Source organism: Mastigoproctus giganteus, chromosome 8 (genome assembly GCF_048544385.1).
Source record: "Mastigoproctus giganteus isolate SK-2022 chromosome 8, ASM4854438v1, whole genome shotgun sequence".
Lineage (NCBI taxonomy): Eukaryota > Metazoa > Arthropoda > Arachnida > Uropygi > Thelyphonidae > Mastigoproctus > Mastigoproctus giganteus.
Window position 1 is genome coordinate 108,267,274 of NC_143582.1, and position 21,475 is coordinate 108,288,748.

The window sequence follows — 21,475 nt, forward strand, 5'->3', positions numbered from 1 at the left end:
CTCCTTAAATCATTAAGAATTATTAATGACACTGGGCGGAATCCTTTACTACAACAAATTGTAACATTATGACTAGATGAATCACATTATAACATAATACTGCTAAGCAGTGAAGTGGCAGATTATTGCGCTATATACAAAATTGATTTGTATTTAATAGAAAACTTAAAGTCGATTATTTATTTGTGTGTGTGTGTGTGTGTGTGTGTGTGTGTGTGTGTGTGTGTGTGTGTGTACACTGGTGTTCAAAGAAAGTGCATCACCCCTTAAAATTGTCTTCCGAATAACGTAAATATATGGTAATATTTCTTACAGATTGCATAAGATAAGATTGACACACGTAGGTGATGATGTAATATTGCATCAGCTGTTACTTTCAGCTATATAAGCACCATCTGCAAGAGCTGCAGTCATTTCTTGCTGTTGTGTCAGGATGGCGAGTTACGTGCAGCTGACGTCACGAAGATGCTATTGTTGCTTTACGTGAGGAAGGATGTCCTTCCCGTCATATTGCTTCTAGAGAATCTTGTAATCAGTCGACAGTCAGCAGATTTCTTTCCAAACTCAAGTATACTGGTTCTGCAAATAGGAAAAAAGGAACCGGACGCAAACGAGTTCCTACGCCAAAACAGGACCGCATTTTGAAGCGCTTATGCCTTAAAAACCATAAGGCTTCTTCGTCTGAGCTGAAAAGAGAATGGGAAGAACATACAGGAATGGTAGCAAGTGCAGTAACAGTCAGAAGACGCCTCTTCAAAAATGGACTTGTAGCCTGTCGTCCTAAGAAGAATACCCTCCTCAAAAAAAAAAAAAAAAGAAAAGAAAAAAAAAGAAAGAAAGAAAGAAAAAGGCCCGATTAATTTGGTGTAGGGAGCATGTCAAATGGACCCCCGAGCAGTGGAAGTAGTTATTTTCTCGGAGAAGAAGAAATTCAACCTGCATTGCTCTAATGGGAGACAAACGATTTGCCTTACATGTAGTGAAGAATACCATCCAGACTGTGTGGTGTCTACAGTGAAATTCCCTACCAGCCAAACGATATGGGGATGCATTTCTTTCACCTGCGGTTTATTAAAGGTTGCGTAAATGCCAATGGATACCTGGCTATATTGGAAGGCAAATTGCTGCCAACGATTAGAGACCATTTCAACCTGCCAAGTAACTGCATCTTTCAGGGCGACTCTGCTCCTTGTCATCGGGGAGCGAAAAGTGTAAGTAGGCACTTCTGTAATTATTTCAGCTTCATTTCTGCATTAGAGGTTCGACAGTAATGTGTTTACATTTGTTACAGGTAAAAAAATGGTTGGAAGAACAGTCCATTACAACTCTTAGCTGGCCAGGAAACAGCCCGGACCTGAATCCTATTGAGAACTGTTGGCATTGTGTGGAATCTGCAGTTGCCAGAAAGAAACCAAACACCCTTCGTGGACTTCATAATTCGTGTTTGGAACCATGAACTATCAGTTGATTATCTTCAGAAATTGATGTTGTCAATGCCTCGACGGTGTGCTGCTGTCATCAGGGCCAGAGACGGTTCAACTAAACATTACTTTGCACCTGGTGAACTTTTCATTTTGTTTTCCATTTAAAATGATAAACTGAAGCAAACTGAGGGCTTCTGATAACATTTCAGCCATACTTGTCGTGTTTACCAAAACCGTTGTATAAAGGTTGCAAATGCTCATTTTGAAATAATTTGAGAGCATCTGTCAAATATTACTTAGCTTTGCCTTAACTATTAATAAATATCTTTTGTTTATATTTCTATTTGTGATGCAAGTCATTAATGTAACATACCATCGCGGAAAAGAGTTAGAAATGTGAAATCCCTAGGTTTTGCACTTTTTTGAACACCAGTGTAGTTACGATCTAAGGCGGAGGGAGTTTTCCATCCCACACAACATGAAATTCGTCCAATAAACACACACTTTGTAGGAAAAGTGTGTTAACTGGACACACTGAATGGCGCAATATGCCTAAGTCGCTAATGACCCTAAAACCCAACAAATAAATTGTGGGTTTAAAAATTCCCGCCAATTTACTATATATACACAGGGTTGTTAAAATTAAAGTATCCTTTTGTAGAGGGCTCTGGAGCGAGTTATAAGGCTTATTCGAAGAGAAATTTGGACAACAGGTACAATAAGGAATGCGCTCGACATTTATTGGAAAAAAAAAAAAAGTTACAAAATTTGTCACTTTATGGCGCGTAACTATCATAGTTAGGATTATGCAAATAAATTACTTTATTTGCAAAATCGTAAGTTATTTCCGAAGCGCCACTACTCAGCTCTACTGTACTGTATAAAAGCAAAGCAGTCTCTTCAAAATCATACAGTAGATGTATCCCTGCACAACAGCAACAGTGTCAACAACGTTGCAGGAAAAGGCGCTATTAGTGAAGCTGTACTATCAGAACAGCAGCAATGCAGCTGCGGCTATCACAGAATTCCGGCGTCAGAAGCGCATAAGACCCACGTGGACCTGACTGTTTGTGCTGTCCGCAAAATGATTACGAAATTTGAAGCGACAGGACATCTTGGTGTTCAACCAGGTAGAGGTCGAAAACGAGTGGACTCCTCTCGTGTTGAAGACGTGGCTATGGCTGTCCAGGATTTATCGAGTCAATCTCCATGTGGTAGCGCAAGCGTGCCAGCTGTTTCTCGCGAAGTGGACATGCCGTATTCCACTGTAAGGCTAGTAAAGCGTCAGGTGCTGCGGTGCTATCCTTACGAGATGCACATGATATAGCAGCTAAAGCATGGTAATGCAGATATTCGTTTCACATTGGCACTGCAGTTTATGGCGTGAATGACAGTGGATATCACTTGGCGTGATGAAGCCCACATCTGCTTAAATGGACAAGTGAATAAGCACAACTGTCGCATTTGGGAAACATAAAACCCTCGAGTTATCCAAGAGGTCCCGTCTGAAAAAGTATATATGGTGTATATTTACGGCCACATTCATGATTCGGCCATATTTTTTTAAACATGTAACACCAACTGGACCCCGCACCTGTTCCCGTCACTAGACAGCAATATTCCGAAATGTTGGCAAATTTCGCAATACCAGAGCTGCAACAACGTGGTGCCTTCAGGATACTATATTCATGGAAGATGGTGCGCCACCTCACATCCACCGCTGTGTCCAAAATTGTTAAGGCAACACTTTACAGACGAAAGGGTCATCAACCGTTGTTTCCAGACATCTTGGCCACCCCGATCACCGGACCTCACTGCAGGCGACTTCTGGTTGTGGGGTTTTTTGAAGAACCAGGCGTACCGGGAAGGATGTCAAACTCTAGCAGATAGGAAGGACAGCATTAGACGTCATGTGCTGTCTATTCCTGTTCTGCTGTAAAAATGCTGTTCTTCGAATGGAAACTGTTGTTGACCAAAATGGAGGACACATTGAACAATTTTAGCGCTGTTCAAGTGATTTGTATTGCCACTGTGCCATATAGTGACAAAGTTTTGTTAACTAATTTTTTTCCAATAAATGGCGAGCGCATTCTTTATTGTACCTGTTGTCCAAATTTATCTTCAGTACGAGCCTTAGAACTCGCTCCAGAGCCCTATATCATTGTATGAAAACTGCAATGACGTGTCAATACGACAATAAAGAGTAATAGTATTAGTATTACTGACAATAAAGAGTAATAGTATTAGTATTACTGACAATAAAGAGTAATAGTATTAGTATTACTGAATAAAGAGTAATAGTATTAGTATTACTGACAATAAATAGTAATAGACATACAGTGCAAGGAAGCCACAGGATTTTGCTGCACAAGCAAAAAAACCCCAAGTAGATAAGAAAATGCAAATTATATGCTTCCCTCCTCATACGGATAACTATCCAGTTGATGTTTGAATTTGTTCAAACTGCCAGCCTCAACTACCTGCGAGGATAACTTGTTTCAGCAATTAACGACTAGCTGGCTAAAAAGAAACTTTCTACAAAATAATTGAAACCTTAACCCCAGCAATTTGAATTTTTGGCCCCTAGTCGGAGTCTTACCTCATACGGTCGTCCTTTTGCCGATCTCACCATTCTAGTTGCTCGTGTTTGGCTCCTTTCGAGAAACTCAATATCATTTTTCGGATGAGGTCACCATACTTGAACCCAATATTCTAATGTCATCTTACAATTGCCTTATGTAGTGGGATTATTACCTTCCTATCTCTACAGGATAACTTTCGGTAAATCATCGATAAGACACCATGGGCTCTCCTGGCTGCCCGTTAACACTGTTCAGAAAAGTTCATATTTGCCCATATCGTATCTCCCAGATCCCTTTCTTACTCTACTATTTTTTAATTCGATTCTACCAAGTATATAATTTATTTTGGGGTTACTCTTCCCCAAATGTAACACCTTGCATTTTGATGCATTAAAGAATATGAAGCATTTCTGATCATTCCTGAAGCCTGTTCAATTCACACTGAAGGCGCGCTGCTTGGCACTGATGATTAACGACTCTGTCAATCTTTACGTCATCTGCAAATTTTGACACCAAGCCTTCTTATCCCTTTGTCGATGTCATTTATGAAAATGAGAAACAACAATGATCCAAGAAAAAGAACAAGAATTGGAACAAGGATCCCACACCAATCTGATGAATATCTATTAATCACAACCCCTCTTCCTTCTGCTACAAAGTAATTCATCTTAGAATCTTAACACTAATTCCAACCTGGTCAAGCTTATAGAATAACATCTCATGAGGGACTGTTTGTTTGTTTGGGGATTTTTTAAACGCATCGGCATCTATGGCCATTGTGCGACATACATACATACAATAGTATGTATGCTATTTCTTTACAGATCGAGAGTCCGAAAACTGATTCATTCATTCTAATTCATTTCCTGGAATTTCCATTTGTCCTGGGATCCAACAGAAATGTATGGTCAGATAAGGTATATAAAGAGTTTATTTCTCTTACGACTGGGTGGTGATATTTAACACTCATTTTTCTGATTGTTTTCCAAATTTATGTGTGGGAGTTGCTTGATTGATGGTTGAAGTGAAGCGGATCCAAGCGACCTTTTTATTACTGCGTCTAACATACCTCGCTTTTGCCCCAGCGCGTTTATACTGAATGAAATTATCTGTTTGCGCCGAAAAGTACTCCAAGCTTTATTTCGGTCTTTTTTTAGCTGCACGGCATTCGCTACTCCACCAGAGTTTTGGGCGTACCGGTAATTTTGAAGAGGATTTTGGTATGGCTTTTCGTGCTGCATTTGTTTTTGTGACATACTCAACCGCTTCCTCCGTTGGGGATATTTGGATAATTTCAGGGTCGAGTTAGCTAATTTTTTTATGTCTCCCATTCTGTTTTATCAGTGAGCCACTGCGGAATTCTAGTAAGATGATAAGAGGGCTTATTTAGTAATTCAATTGTTATGGGAAAATGATCACTATGCAATGAGTCAACCACTTTAGAGTAGGTTTACAGTTTATCATCCACTTTAGAGTAAGATACAAGATTACTGAACAGATAGACAAATCTATTGCAGTATTTGTTCCGGAAGGAAAGTGAACATAAGTAGGTGACCCATCATTTAGAAGAATTAGGTTGTTATCGTCTAAGCATTGTTCAATTAGTTTTCTTCTTTGATCGATATTGTTGTTACCCTATAGTGTGTGATGACCATTTCAGTCTCCGAGAATAAGGGAAGGTGTGGGGAGTTGAGCTATTAGGTTGTTTAGATCATTTTGTTGGAGGGGATAGCTTGGTGGAATGTATAAGGAGCAGACTGTAATATGGATGTCAACAGTTACGCGGACTGCTATTGCCTCGAGGGGAGGAGGGAGTTCAGTAAGACCTGTTTGACAGGAACATGTGGGTTAAAACAGCTACACCACCATGTGCAGTATTATGATCGGTTCTCTCTTTTCTAAAGATATTATACTGAGACAGTTTTGGCGTGTCTTTAGGTTTGAAATACGTCTCTTGGAGGCAGTGACATATTGGTGTGTATTTAGAGGTAAGGTCGTATACGTTATTAATATTGGCACGGAAACCACGACAGTTCCACTGAATTATTGTTTCTCTCGTGTTAGACTTTCAGAGCGTTTTCGTGTTGCTCTGTTTCTTCTCTGTTTTTCACTCTTGTTTTTATCTTTCTTTGGAAAGTAAGGCCTTTCTGTGTCCATTTCTTTTTTAACAAAAATTTGTAGTACAGGGCCACCTGTGGGTTTTCTTTAGTATCCATGTCCTGTTGGTGGTCAGAAGTTATGATTTGTTTTTCTTTGCATCCTTGGTCCGGGGAGTGGAGATTTTCAATTGGTATAGAAATTGGGGTATTGACTGCCTGAGTTTGAGTTGCAGTATACAGTGATTTTACGTAGTGTGAGAAAGACTTTTTTTGGGGTACTGTTAGTTCGGTTTGTGATGCGGTTCATTGGAAGTTTTTGATAATTTGGGCATATGTAGGTTTGTTTGCAATAGTTGGTGGTGAGATGATTCGCTTTGCTTCATGATGGGTCACATTATGATTGGTCTTATATTTCTGAATAAGTTTCTCAGTTTTCCAGCGATCGCATGTTCTAGCTTAAGCGGGATGATCCTTTTTTGCAGTTTGGACATACTGGTTGGGGGGCAGTACAGGCTTCGCAGTTGTTTTCAACTGACCCGCACTTTGTACAAGCAGAGATTCCCCTGCAAGCTGTCTGGGAATGTACGTACTTCTGACATCGGAAACATCGTAGAGGGTTTGGAATGGTTTGATATTACAGACCAGATATCCGGCCTTAATGGATGCTAGGCGATGTGGTCATTAAAGGTCAAAATGAGATTATGTGTAGGAGTCAGAACTCAATCTTTTCTGGTGGAGATTCTGTTGACCTATATAACTGCTTCTTTAAGTTCTTCAAACATCTCCTCTTCGGACACATCTAGTAAATCCCAGTCAGAGTCACTTCTTTGGAGGTGTTTAGTGACCTATGGGGTGTCACAGTTACTGGTAGTCCAGAATAAAGATTAATGTTCAAGAGTCGCTCTCAATGTTTAGCATTGGAGGTCTCGATCAGAACAGTCATAATCAACTACAGGTAAAATTAGTTTCTTCTAAAGGGTCACAATAGCCATCTTACTCGGAAGCCAAGTTTGTGCATTTAACAAGGTCAAGAAGCAGAAAAGCTATGAAAACAATGTTATTTAATGATGAAGAAGGATGAAGATATGATGCATGGTGACACGCCAAGGTCTCTGAAGTGATCAAAAACTCCGACCTCTTACTGTTCAACCTAAGAATTACAAATAAAAAAAAATAATGAGTGTAAAGTATAAATGATGTTATTTTTATTAAATTAAATTAAATTAAAGCTTGAAGTATACAATTAAGTATAAAGTTTTGTACTCTATTGATTTTGATAACCCTGATATACCCTTTACATGCAAAAGTGTTTTTCCATGTGGCCTTAGATTACTAGTTGGCTTTTCTTGTATTTCAGTTTCCCCTTCAGTTTTTAGACTAATTAATGGTTGTACAGGAGCGATCTCAGAGAGGATGCAAGTATAATTTCATCCAATGCCACTGACTTCAGTCAATCGTGTGTTGACTTCCCTAACGTCTCCCGTCGAACTAACCACCCTTTGAAAAATTTTTCCCCATAAACTTGCAGAGATACTCAAAAATTAAGACACACGACTTTCATCATAAAATCCCTCTCGTCAGGTCTGAAGAAAGTGCAGACACAAGAATATTTTGTCCCATCTCGCGACAAAAACTCATTTTCAACGTGACCTTACATTTCGTAACCAGTTTATTAGTTTGGATAGCTGCCAAGACATATCCAACGGATACACATTTTGTCATATTTTCGCAGTCCACTTTCATCTGTCATTTATTTTACTTAACATGTTTCCTTGCTTTGTCACCGCTTTTCTGCTTTATTAGTGTGACTAATTTCCTAGCAGCTTTCCCAGGTTGGGTTCTCCCAACGCACTCCAGATCAGTTCCAGCTGTTTCATTCTGATTTCCCATCGTTTTAATTCATTCCTGAAAATTTTTAAAATTTTCGAAACTTCAGTCATAAGTCGCGACTTACGTTTCGGATAAAGTTTTCCGGCTAATTCATCCTCCACCATCCTCCAGCTTTCACATATTAAAATACATTCAGGAGTGTATTCGTTGGCACCTCGTCAAGAATTCAGTAAGGAGATTTTTTTTCTAAAATATTAAGTAAAATACACGAAGGAATCGCCATCCCGGCTGATGGTTCTTAGAAAGACGTAAGTGGTAAAAATTAATATCATATAAATCGTGCAATTTATGCCACATGAACACCCAAAAGGGCAATTACCAGTTCGGTAATTTCGATAATTTAACATGAGTCACAAAGGGATCAATAAAATGTACGCTAACACATTTTAACAGAATTATTTAAGGTTTTCGAACAGAAATAAATGAGAAACGTTTCTTTCATTTTAAGAAATACAATAAAATTAAATTAAATTTTCTTTTTAATTTTTATGAGAAAGTTTTTATTATTTTTTTTAATTCGGCTTAAACATTGCCAGTATTTCACCTTTTTTTAAGGGATTGCAATGCTTATTGAACTTAACGTTTTAAGTTTAAAAAAATTAAAACAAGCTTTTTTTAAAAAAAGCTTTATTTAAAAAAAACAAAACGACACTTTTATAAAAATTGCAAACGACGTGTTAGACATAAAATAAAAGCGTCAGTTTCTTTGTCTTTTAATTTTAAAAACTGTTACGTGCGTGAAATTTCAACAACAACAGCAGTTGGCACAGCCAACTTCATAAAATAAAAATAAATAAATATTGATATTAACGAGATTTGGCTAATTAATTTTGATCGAGGGCGCTTTGACTTAACAGTTTGTAAATATTGTACATTGTTTCTCACAAATCGTGTTTCATTTTGACTTTCGAACTGTCTATAGTTAATTTACGTTATACAATACTAACTGATATCCTCCACAAGTGAATCAGGCATTGTGGATGAAGATTTGTTGACAGAAAACAGTCACGATGAGAGAGAGGGGAAATGCTCTCTCAAGCAGAAAATATGACCGAAATCGAGGTATTCTCTGAGAAACTATTCCCCGAACACCTATAAAAACAAATCGCCATCACTCCCTGGCCTTGTGCAAGGGGCTGAAGGGAAAAGCTCTAAAAGGAAAAGCTCAAAAGGAAAAGGTGCTGATGGAAGTCAAGAAGCACTTTCAGACCCTGATTCAGAAAAAGGATAAAAATCGAAAAAGAAAGTGGAAGGAAGATATAACTGGGAAATATGAAACTGAAGGATTTGAATATGCAAGAGAAATCCTTAAAAGATTGAAGAGGTTTTTTTTTTTTTTTTATGAGATGTGATTGGTAAAGTCCCTGTGGCAGTAATTCGAATAATAATGGGCTTATGGGATAACTTGGAAACAAATGCTTATGTTTTCATGGAGAACATATTTCTAAAAGACAAGACTTAAAAGGAAAGTGGATAAAGACACTGAAAGCAATTCTTCAAAAGTTAAGAAGTCTGATACTGAGAACAAAGTTCCGAAAGTTATGAATATCAAAGCAGTGACTGATAGACCGAAAACCAGAGATGAAGTGAAAACTAAAGTTTTGTCTGAAGTGAGGGCAATGTTCACAATTAAGGTCAGAAATGTTAGACCTATACGAGAGAGGTGTCATTGCAGAAGCCGAGAGTGGTGACGATGTTGATAAACGAATACACACTAATTATTGTTCAGGAATTGCAGGTTTCGTGCTGATTGCAGACTTTTTTTTTGGATCAAATAAATGCTATCTCAGTCCTTGTTTCGAACACAGTTTTATACATATAAACAATCCTTCCTAACCTTTCCGAACTTGCCCCTTTTTTATGATCGTGCAGCCTCCATGTACGTTTTTCTGAATCTGTCTTTATAATGTAGTATAGTTTGCATGAAAAGGGGGCATCAGCGACTAAGGCCATATTACTCCGTGTGTAATATCTGTAAACTGCGTGTGTTCCGTGGTCGATTTTCTGTTTGTTGGACGGAAAACCATGCCTCACCTGAGACCAACTAACTCAGCCACGTTGTAAAAAAGGCCCATAAAAATTGCACATATCATGGACGTGACTCGAACACGGGTCTTTTCCACCCGGTGTAGGTAGGACGGCAATTTAACAACTGTGTTACTCACGAGGGCTCACAGTTGCTAGGGCGTTATCTCTACTATTAGAGCTGCATTGATACCACACAAGTAACATGTAATGGCACTTGTACTCTTTTCAGTTTAAATCGCGAAACTCAGAGTAGAATGTGCCTCAAGACCCAAAGTACTTGTTACCAAGAGCAAATAAGAATTTGATAGATTTTTCTCCTACACGGAAAAATTATAACTACTAACGCTGTTATCCTTTCCCTGCCATCGTTATACATGCATTTAATGACACACACACACACACACACACACACACACACACACACACACACACACACACAGAGGAGTAAATCTCGCTTGACTGCCAAAATTGTACACTACTTTGTATGGATAGTGGCGCCATCTGTAATGTGAGACGAGCGAATCAATTTATTGTGATGATTTTTTTTGTTTGTTTTTTGTACATTTTACTGAAATGAATTGAGAAAGAATCGTGAAAATTTTCAGTGAACAAGATAACACTTGATGAACAATTTTTCACATAATTATTTTCGAACAAATTGCGCAAATCTCTGACCATCCAGAAACTGATAATATTAGACATGGCTGTACAATAATATGCCTCCATAAAATATGTGGTCACGGAGAAACCAGTCTGCGACGAGCTTAATTTGCATTTTAATTAATGGTTACAAGGGGGCTTGGCCCCCTGCTCGCTTCTGTTGATAAAACAAAATACTTACATAAGCTTTCGACCCTGTGTGTGTCTCTTGCTCAGCTATGAATATATAAATACGTTACTATATCTATATAACATCCTTCACAATTCTTAAAGAAAAACTACGCTCGTAGTGTGAAATGCATCATTTCAACTGTATCTCATATTGTGCTCATCCTTTTCAACGAGTTGCCATGGTATTGCACTGCCTCGAATAAGTAACGCTTCACTAATAGAATAATAAATAATAGTTATTTGTTACTTATTCTCAGGGGGCACCACCACCTGCACAGTTTCAAGGCTTGTTTGTACACATGTGGGATAATAACTCTACTATCGACTTGTCCCTATTAGACTTAGAAAAGCAGAAAAGGAGGGAAAGTTATAGTAAGAGAGGAAGAAGAAAAGAAACGGTGCAGAAGAATAAAAGAAACGGTGCAGAAGAATAAAAGGGACTGACTCCTTCAACTCAACACCACTCAAATTCCTCGAATAGGCAACGCTTCCCCAGTGGGGAAGACCGTTGTTACCTATTCTCGTAAACTCTGTAAATATCAGGTTCCCCAGACGGCACCGTTTCAAGGCTTGTTGGCCTTTCATCGATGGGTGGATGGGCAGGCACCCTGGTATTGCAAACATGACAACCCAGTTGTGAAAATAACCCCACAATATGAGAGATACCGAAAAGTGTACGTGATAATGTTTTAAGTAAGACTAAATGCAGTTGGGCATAATATTCTAAGAATCTAATATCTATATAATATCGGTGTAAAAACACCATAGATAACTCTTAAAGAAAAGCTACGATCGTAGTGTGAAAGGCATCATTTCATCTGTATCTCATATTGTGCTCATCCTTCACAAAGAGTTACCAAATATTGCACTATCTCGAATAAATAACGCCTCACTAATAGAGAAGACTATTGTTACTTATTCAGGGTGGGCGCCACCACCTAGACAGGACCGTTTCAAAGCTAGTTGGCTTTTCATCGGTGTGTTGTCTATGGTGTATCTACACCGATATTATATAAAATCTTAAACTGTTAAAATATTATGCCTTGTTGCATTTAGTTTATTTAAATAAATACGTTACATATGGAAATCAAGAATGGTACCGCGCGGTCATGTTAGATAAAAATAGTGCGTGACCACGCTTAAACAGAAGTTTGTTTACCACAGTAAATTTACGTATTACCATGTAACCCGCATCTCTCTTCTCCCATTGGCTGAATAAAAATCACTAGGAGGAAAATTATTTTAATGTATAGAAAGATATTCTATAAATATTAATGTATTAGAAAGCATTTCTCAAATATACCTCCATACAACGAGAAGCCGATTCACGCAATTTAACTTATTCACTTAATTTATTTCAATGAAATTTATAACCATGCAGACTAGAGAATTTAACTGCGCAATGAGAAATCAGAATTAAATTGAAACCCTTACCTTCCTTGCAGTCATGTCTATTATCGTGGAGAATAAATCCGTTATGGCAAGCACAGGTATAACTTCCAATCGTATTTTTACAGATGTGTTGACACCCTCCATTGTTTGTGGCGCATTCATCCTTGTCTGTCCGATACAAAAACAGAAAAAAAAAAAAAAAAAAAAAAAACCTAAATAAAAGCAGAATTTCTTACAGCACAATAATTACAGTGATATTGTTCTATCAAAACTCAAATACCGTAAATCCAGAACCACTATTGATACAGTGTTCTGGATTTTCCATTATGATTATAATTAATATCATCATTATATGTATGTTATTTTCGCCCAGTTGTCAAGCAAGTAAGTTATCACAAGAGCAGAGTTGAAAATAATATTTATGCGACTTTCGAAGCTGGTTCCACTGTACCAATGGAACCAGCAATTAAATCAGTGACACTTTATGCTTATGGCGTTGCTTATAATTTTTTTTAAAATGAATATATATATATATATATATATATATATATATATAGACAAGCATTATCCACCTAAATTAGAGCTAGAATGTTATTTGGCTTTTTTTTTTTTTTTTTAAGGAGCATTAGCTACTAAGACCATATTGCTCCTGGGATATACGGTGGTCATTCCCTGACCTTTCCGCATTCTCCGTATTTGGTGGTCACTGGCTCGAACCCCAGTCTAATCAAGAAGCGTGTGCTAGGCACTGCTGCTCCTGCCCACCTGGCTACGGAGGCGCCAGCTAGAATGTACCAATAAGCAAAGTACCAGTACAGCTACCTATCTATATACAGTAATTTTCAAAGAAGATAAAATATTATACACTAAAGTAAATTACTATACACAAGCGCAAAGAATTTAGTTTTAAATCCATTGGCATTCTAGTATTTCAAAGAAAATTCACAGGAATATCATTGTTTCACAAAGCTTTGATTGATAAAAATATGTAATAATGCCAATATTATCAGAGAATCGGTTAGAGATTTAAGATCTAAGTTTATTAATAATTATTTTCCATCTAATTTTATCGCAAAACATCTTCATAAAGCTATTTTTATTGCTATTAATAAATGGCACAATAATATAAATCCAAGTTACATCATAGCTAAAGTATGTTCTAAATAAATATTTCAGTCTTACTAACACTCACAGTTCACTAAGATTCTCTTCTTCAGGTTCACAAAGTTTTCAATTACAGTTCTATAGTAGCTTTTTAAAATCACTCTTGTCATTCTGAGGACTTGTACGTATGTATAAAGTAGGACTGTCTTGAGAGCATGGCGCATATAGCTTATGCTCATTGAAAAAGTTGTACCTATATTTGTTCTTAAGGCAGGAATCAATTTCACCTTTCATCCTAATTTCAATTAGGATAAAAGGAATTTCATTTCTACTTTGTAATATAGATTTTTAAAGGTTTTAAAATATATATTACAAAAGGTTTTCATATATTTTTACCAGTCATTCTAAATTTGAGAACAAACTGTTTATTTTCATAGGCTTTATCTGAATTAAATTCAAAATTATAGCGTGCCATTTACAATAATTTCAGTCAATTAGTTTGTCCTGAAGTTACATTAAATTCACTTGGCGCTACTGCATTTGGTTTTATAAATTAATAATTACAGTATTTATTTCGTTTGTCTTGCAGTTACCTGAGCTGAGAGGGCGCTACTGTCGCTGTTCGTTTTATTATAGGTAACGCGTGCCTAAAATTCATTATTTTTTACTTTACTTAGGTGGTAAGCTGCAAATTCCTATTTATCCATTTGTTTTAATTGGTTACTTTTAATTGAATATTTCAGTAATGATGGTTTGCAATTTATTATTATATCAGATAGGTTGCATTATTTTAATTATTATAAAATTCTTACAAATGGCAATTTTTATTAAAATATTTTTTTTATTTCCATATTTCCTTAATACAATCGACAATTTGTTATTCTATATTTATTTATCAAAATCCAATCTTGTCCATCACATATCATCCTTTAACTCCTTGCAGTTATACCAAGATCCCTTACTAAGGGGCGGGCAGCTACAGCCCGATATATCCCAAGTATCATTATTAGAAGCTATTTTCTTTGCTTTTTACTTTCTAACTCTAAATTTTTATACCTCAAGATCTATTAGAGTAATTCGAGGGAAATTGAGGTACTATTACTTTACTTATTCTTACCTCCTTTCTCCTTATGTCAGCTAAGCTTTCTTTTGCACACATATAAATTTAAATATTCTTTATTTAAACCACAACTCAAGTGAAAATTATGGTTGGCACTCATTTTCTGTATTATTTGATTCAAGGCTGTTAAATTTGAATATAGATTGCCTTAATGTTTATTATTTGGACCTAGTTAAACAGGCTAATAACAATCATAAACAGATAGCCTTGCTAAGTATTGATGGGATATATTGAATGGGTTAGCCCTCGAAAAAGTGCCATTCAACGTATCAAATTATCAATAATTAGCCACACAATCATTATTTTTTCATTCTATTTTATATATTTTTTAATTTTTATTGTTAAGTATATATTTATTTCTATGGTATAACGAAATAAACCAGCATAGGCTATATTAGTCTTTATTAGGTTCTTTTGGCCTAATAGCCTGCCTAGTACTTTTATGCTAAAGTTTTAATACAATTTGAGTACCTAATTTTAATACAATTTGAGTACCAATGTGTAGGAGTGCTGATCGAGAAGTGTAACTACAACTGAAAAAATTAAAAGTGCCTGAAAAAATAAAGCAGATTACCTAAAAAAATATATAAATAAAATTATGTGAAAATATATAAATATATAAAAAACTACATAAAGGGCCGGCAGCCAAAACCAAATGAAACACAGCAAAAACAAGGTCTCTGTTTCTGTTATGAAAAAGTTGTACCTATATAATGTTATGATGTATATGTGGCAGGCAGAAAAAGCAAGCAAACGTACACATCATAGCCGACCCGACAGAGACCAAAAAGAAAAAGAAATAAAAAACAAAACCAATGATGACGTAGTTAAAATTTTAGGACCTACTGCATTAAGTGCCATTTATATATTTTCATTTAATTTTAGAATTTTTTAGGCAATCCGCTTTTATTTTTCAGGCACTTTTAATTTTTTTCATTGTAGCTACACCTGTCAGGTCAGCACTCCTACCCATACACTTTTCTAATCTATTTGCTTATATTTCATTATAGTTGCTGGGCATTTCTGCTATTACTTTATTAATTGATTATGGATCCAGTGTCCCGGATCCATAATCAATTATTATATATTATTATTTTTTAGACGTTCCGTTTTATCCCTACGACCTAGTATTATTATATATATATTATTATTATATATATATTAATAAACGTGAAAGTTGGAGTTACACACAAGATGCCAAAAGCACGGCCACTTAGAGAGGATCGACCTGTAAAGTAAAATAGATAAATAAATTAAACTAAAATAAAGTAACAAACAGATAAAAGTAATGGTAGCTGACAACAGATTAGGGCGGATAAGTTTGGCGATATTCAAAACAGGGGTAGAACAAATATACAATAGAGTCTGATGCCAGTAAAAGTAAATATCGATACATGATCTGGTATTTCATCAGGGGACTACACCCTGTATGCATCAAGAAATGTCTGAAGAACTGTGTTTCTATCCTTGTACATAAATGCGAAAGAGAAGAAATTCAATAAAAAGTTAAGCGGGATCGAATGTATTAAAACTCTGACAAAATATGGACGAGGTATTCCCAACGCAGTGCGTTGTATAAAATAATTAAAAATTCAAATAGCAAGTGTAAATAGAAGTTAAGTGGATATATTTGTTGGATTTAGTTGATAGAAATTAAAGCTTGCAAATGGTATTAGGTTGGAAAGTGAACTGAGCATAGGGAAAGGTTAAAATTGTATCTGAAATAAATAAAGACGAAAATAGCATGAGATTAAGGAAAGTAGGAACGTTCGTATCGCCCTCGCATTGCACTAATATCTTTACGTACGGGAGAAAATAGAAATAGAAAGTATAAGTTAAGAAAAGAAATAATTATAAGTACTGGGTAAGCTGGGGTCACATCAAATATATTGTATTTTTATTTTCATTCTGCCTTTCCAGTACAGCTCCTTTTTTTGGCCCATACTTCTTACACAGTATGTGTGTGCGCGTATATATATATAAATTTCAACAGCATGTAAGATAAGAATTTAAGATAAAGAATTTGAACAGTGTTTAAATTACAATACTGTATAATAAAAGCTTTCCAAGAGAGCCCTAAAGCCAAATTAATAAGAGTGTATTAAGCACAATAAAAGCATTCAAAGTTAGCCTTTAGGCCAATAAAGATGTAAGATAAGATTTTATCATAAGGATTTAGCATTAGGTATTCAGTATAGAAATATATCCAGTGAGCCACGAGGAAAAAAGACTACTTAGATTGCTTGAGTTGGTTTATTGTGTTATACCCTATAAATAAAAAAAATAATAATAAAATAAATGCAAGTAAAATAACATGATGAGGCTAATTACTGATATTAAGATACATTGAATTGTACGTTGACTGATTGATTGATTTGGATTTTATTGGCGCATTAGCATCTAAGGCTATAATGCGCCAAGACCAGACGTTGACGAGGGCTAGCACTATTCAATACGTCCAATCAATAATTGTTTCTGTTTATTAGCATATAAGTTTATCCAGGCCCAAATGATCTAAATTATCCAAACTATATTAAAATTTAACAGCAAATTGGCAATATAGTGGCAATATAATCCTACAGTGGATCGACAATGGCGTCTTCAGCCATTGTCGATCCACTGTAGGATGGCTCCCTCCTCGACACGTTTCCATCAACTGCGGACTTGTTCTTTCTTGCCATTGTACACCATCATTATTTCACAATTTCATCCATCCACCTCATCTTTGTCATCATTTAGAATCAAGCGGCATCCATTCCGAAATTATTTTAGTTCACTATCGTCAGTTTTTCTTGATATGTGACCTGCCCATTTCTATTTAAACACTTTGTTCTTTCAACGATGTCACTGACTTGGTATGCTGGCGAATCCATGCCAATGTTTTTCGGTCTCTTTTGGTTATGTTCAAAATTCGGCGTTCCACACTTTTTTGTGTGACCTAGTCTTAGTAAATCTTAGGCATTCGATGTCCATGTTTCTCAACTATATGCTAGGATAAGGAGGACACATTGATCAAAAACCTTTCGTTTGAGACAGAGTAGCAAGTTTGTCTTGAAGGCTATATTAAGCTTTCCATCTAAATTGTATGCACCGTTTAATTGCCGACCGGGCTAGCCGAGTGGGCAAAGTGCCTACCTGGCAACCCAAAGGTCGCGGGTTCGAATCCCGCCTCGGATCAAAGTACTGCAAAAACCTTGGGAGGTGCATTATGGCCACAGAAGCCGATGCGCCAATAACTACCAAAAAAAAAAAAAAACCGTTCAATTTCCATCACGTTTCCATTCTGGTATTGGAAACATACCTCTACACTTCTTATAGTTCACCGGCCATGATTTTCTTTTGGCGCATTATAACCATAGTTGCCAATGCACCAATAAAATCCAAACCAAATGATTTTCTTTGGTCTGGTAAATTGTTGAACATAACCTGTGTTTTCTTGATATTCATCTTCAAACCGAACTTCTTGCTTTCATGCTGCAGTTCAACGTTTTGCTAAAATTCTTCTGTATTACTGGCAAGGTGAATGATATCTGAAAACCGTAAGTGATTCAGTTAATCTCTATTTATCTTGAGTCCTTTATTGTCCCAATTTAGCTTGCAAAAATTTCTTCTAAACAGGCAGAAAATAGTTTTGTGTAGATTGTGTCTCCTTGTCGGACACCTTTACTGTGTTAAGCTGAACATTATCATTGCTGACCTGTATTGATGCAGTCGCCTTCTCATATACTGATTACAAAATATTGGTGTACGCTCTGTCTACACCTTTTCGGTCAATTAGGCCGTTGATTATTGCTTGTTTTGACTGAGTCGAATGCTTTTTCATAGTTCATGAAGGTTATGCATAATGGAAGGTTGTATTCATTGTGCTTCTCTATAACTTGTTGAACTATTTGGATATGATCTATTGTACTGAAGCCGCTTCTGAAACCTGCTTGTTCTTTGGGTTGTGCCCCATCAAGTATTGTGCCTATTCGTCTTGAAAATATCTTTGTGAAAATCAACTGGCACTAGGCTTATTGGTCGGTAGTTTTTAAATCTGCCTTGTCGCCTTTTATGTGAAGTAGGATGGCTTCTGCATTTTTCCATGCTACAGGTGCTTTGTTAATAGAAGGCATTTTGAAAATAGTCTGGCTAGAACTTTACATATCGACTGGCCTTAACTTTCAACGGTGACTTTATCGGGTCCTGCTGCTTTGCTATTTTCATTGAATTTATAGCATCTTTTGCTTCTGCCAAAATTTCTAGTACAGCTTCAGCATTTGATATTGGAGAAACAGTTGTTGTGCTTTATCCTTATAAAGATTCGAATAAAATTCTTCCACTCGTTTTAGTATTTTGTTGGGTTTTTGTTGTTGTGCAGTCCTCAGAGCTCCAAAGAAAACATTTGGCTCTTGCGTATAACCATTTTTTTCGTTTTGCTTTCTCTAGCCCTCGATTTTCTTCTTCTGAAGAGATCAACATTGAACTTATGCGTTTCTTCTTTTATGCACTTTCTTATAAATGTGCACATTTTTTATGTATTCTACTTTGTTTATTATGATACCACTTGTTTTAGAGTAGTTGCAAGGGCATGCAATGTCGACAGTAGTCTTAATGACCTTTTCATTATTTTATCTTGCAGGACACTAAAACGACTGGACAGTTCTAGTTCAACGTTTTCCAATAGTTGGTTAGTGTCGATCTTCTTCACTTTAGTTTACGACCAATTTCTTTCGTTCTTTCTTGCAATCAATTTGATTTTTGCTCTCAGTAAACGATTGTCGCTTCCAACCTTAAAATGGTTCAAGACTGAGCAGTCAGTGAACATCTTTTTATCGTTTATCAGTACAGTATTAAATCAATTTCACTAGAAATTCCAAGAGAGCTCTTCCACGTCCATTTTCGTTGGGCCTTTTTCTTGAAGAAAAAGTTTGAGGAGATGTAAATAATTTGGAATTAATTAAGACATTAAGAAAATTAAAGCGTAGTAAAATTAACGTCTACTACGAATGTAAATAAAAGGGAGAGGAGAATATGTATTAGGCATGTAGTTTTTAAGTGATTCTACAGAGAACGGAAATGCCCAGAGAAGTAAGAGAGAACCTACCGTGAACGCAAAAGGCTCGAAAGAGAATGAACATGAACACTTCGAGATATATGATATATTGGTCAGAAGTATAGTGAACCAAGTCCAATTTTTCTTCAAGTCGGGCTACAGGTGTACTAAGTCCCTTCAATTATTCAGTGAAAATGTGGACAAAGTCCTCAGTTTTTTAGCTGGCCGATAGACAGCAGTGGTACCTTATAACGCCGAAGAATATCTGATAGTGTCCGTTGTTACAGTGGCCCAAGTCCATCTTGCACGAGATTCAGCACGAAAGTGATTCAAGTTCGCTTGTTTATAACCATGCAGTTACCTCTGCATAACGTTTGAATCGTTGGAAGTGAATTGTTATTGCCAAAATAAATATTATCTAATTAATTTTAGTTACTGGAAGAGGCTGACAAAGTTTCTGGCAATTATTATGTTTGCACTTTTGATTTGCAAAAAGCTCTTGAATTTCCAAAGCTAACCACATCGGTCACTTATTACAGGAGAAATTTGTACATATACAAATGTATACAAACAAGAGAAATTTGTACATATACAATTGTGGTGTCCACGCAATTAAATCTGGAAACTCTGTAATGTATGTGTTTAATGAGACAGAAGGCGGAAGAGGATCTCAAGAAATCTCCATGTTATTACAAAGCATTTAAAAGATAACGCCAGCTAATGCACCAACATTACTCTCTATTGTGACGCTTGCGTGGGGGGGGGGGGGGGGGGGGTAAACCGCAATATAAAGGTTGCACTTAATTTACTGAAGTTATGCAATGACCCTTCTATAGCTGTCAATACAATTGACATTATTCATGGTTTTTGGTCACTTCTACCTACCAAATGATGCCGATTTCGGAGTTATAGAAAAGTTTAGTTAAAAACATTCATTGATATTCAGCCCTAATGACTGGATTAATATAATAAAAAAACTCAAATAAAAAGGACCCGCCGTTTAAAGTAGTTGAACTGAGGCACAATGAATTTTTGAAAAAAAAAAAACATTAGCAAGGAGCCTGCCAACTGGCTTAACTTGCAACGGCTGAAGTTTAAAAGAGGGTGTCCCTTCTCAATATTTTACAAAAACTCATCAAGCGATTTAATGCCATTCGAAGAAATTGACGTACGGAAGAAGAAAATTGATAGACCTCTGTCTTCATTGCAAGTTAAACAAAATCAACTATACAAAGACCGGTGGCCCATAACAAGTGCAAATAAAGCAGACATGATTCGTTATTGCCTTATATTCCTCCTTGTCACCATACTTTCTACAAAACGTTGTCGTATGACTAATAAAAAGTAGCCACTTTTATCTTTCTTTTTTTTGTGCAAAATAATTATGATTTTAATTTCAGTAATACATTATTTGTTTAAATAAAACAGCACTGGTAAAAGAAAAAGTGATATTACTCATACCTTCAATCCTAAATAATAAAAATAGTTAGTAATGGGACTTTACATTCTACGGAAGTGGGAAAATATTCCAGTTAAAGTGAACCAAGTCCATTTTTTTTATGTTTAAACCCACATTTTAAGGATAAACATTTCAAATTCCTAAGAAATTCAAAGACAGAAGATATTAATAACTATTTTCAAACAAATATTGACATAATTTATTTAAATTATCTAAAAATGAATTTTTATTGGGTCATACGCAAAAGTTGATTTTTTTCAATACTATTTGAAAGTGACTTGGTTCACTATCCTTCTGACCCGCTCATATATACGAAGGGAGAAGGAGTTCAAAAAAGATTTGTATTCACCCAGAAGTAGTAGTTATTATTGTTGTTATTTGTTTTTTAGGGGCATTAGCAACTAAGGCCATATTGCTCCGGGATATGCGGTGGTCATTCCCTGACCTTTCCGCATCCTCCGTATTTGGTGGTCACGGGTTCGAACCCCGGTCTAATCAAGAAGCGTGTGCT

At 36.2% G+C, this 21,475-nt stretch overlaps 1 protein-coding gene across 1 annotated transcript in view; it reads right to left on the bottom strand.

Moving 5' to 3' along the window:
- LOC150081758 (protein tolkin-like) overlaps nucleotides 1-21,475 on the bottom strand; it is a 285,479-nt gene that overhangs the window by 30,004 nt on the left and 234,000 nt on the right. The window contains exon 16 of the mRNA XM_090379622.1: nucleotides 12,289-12,414. Within this exon, the coding sequence (XP_090235748.1) occupies nucleotides 12,289-12,414 (126 nt within the window). The remainder of the gene's footprint in view (nucleotides 1-12,288; nucleotides 12,415-21,475) is intronic.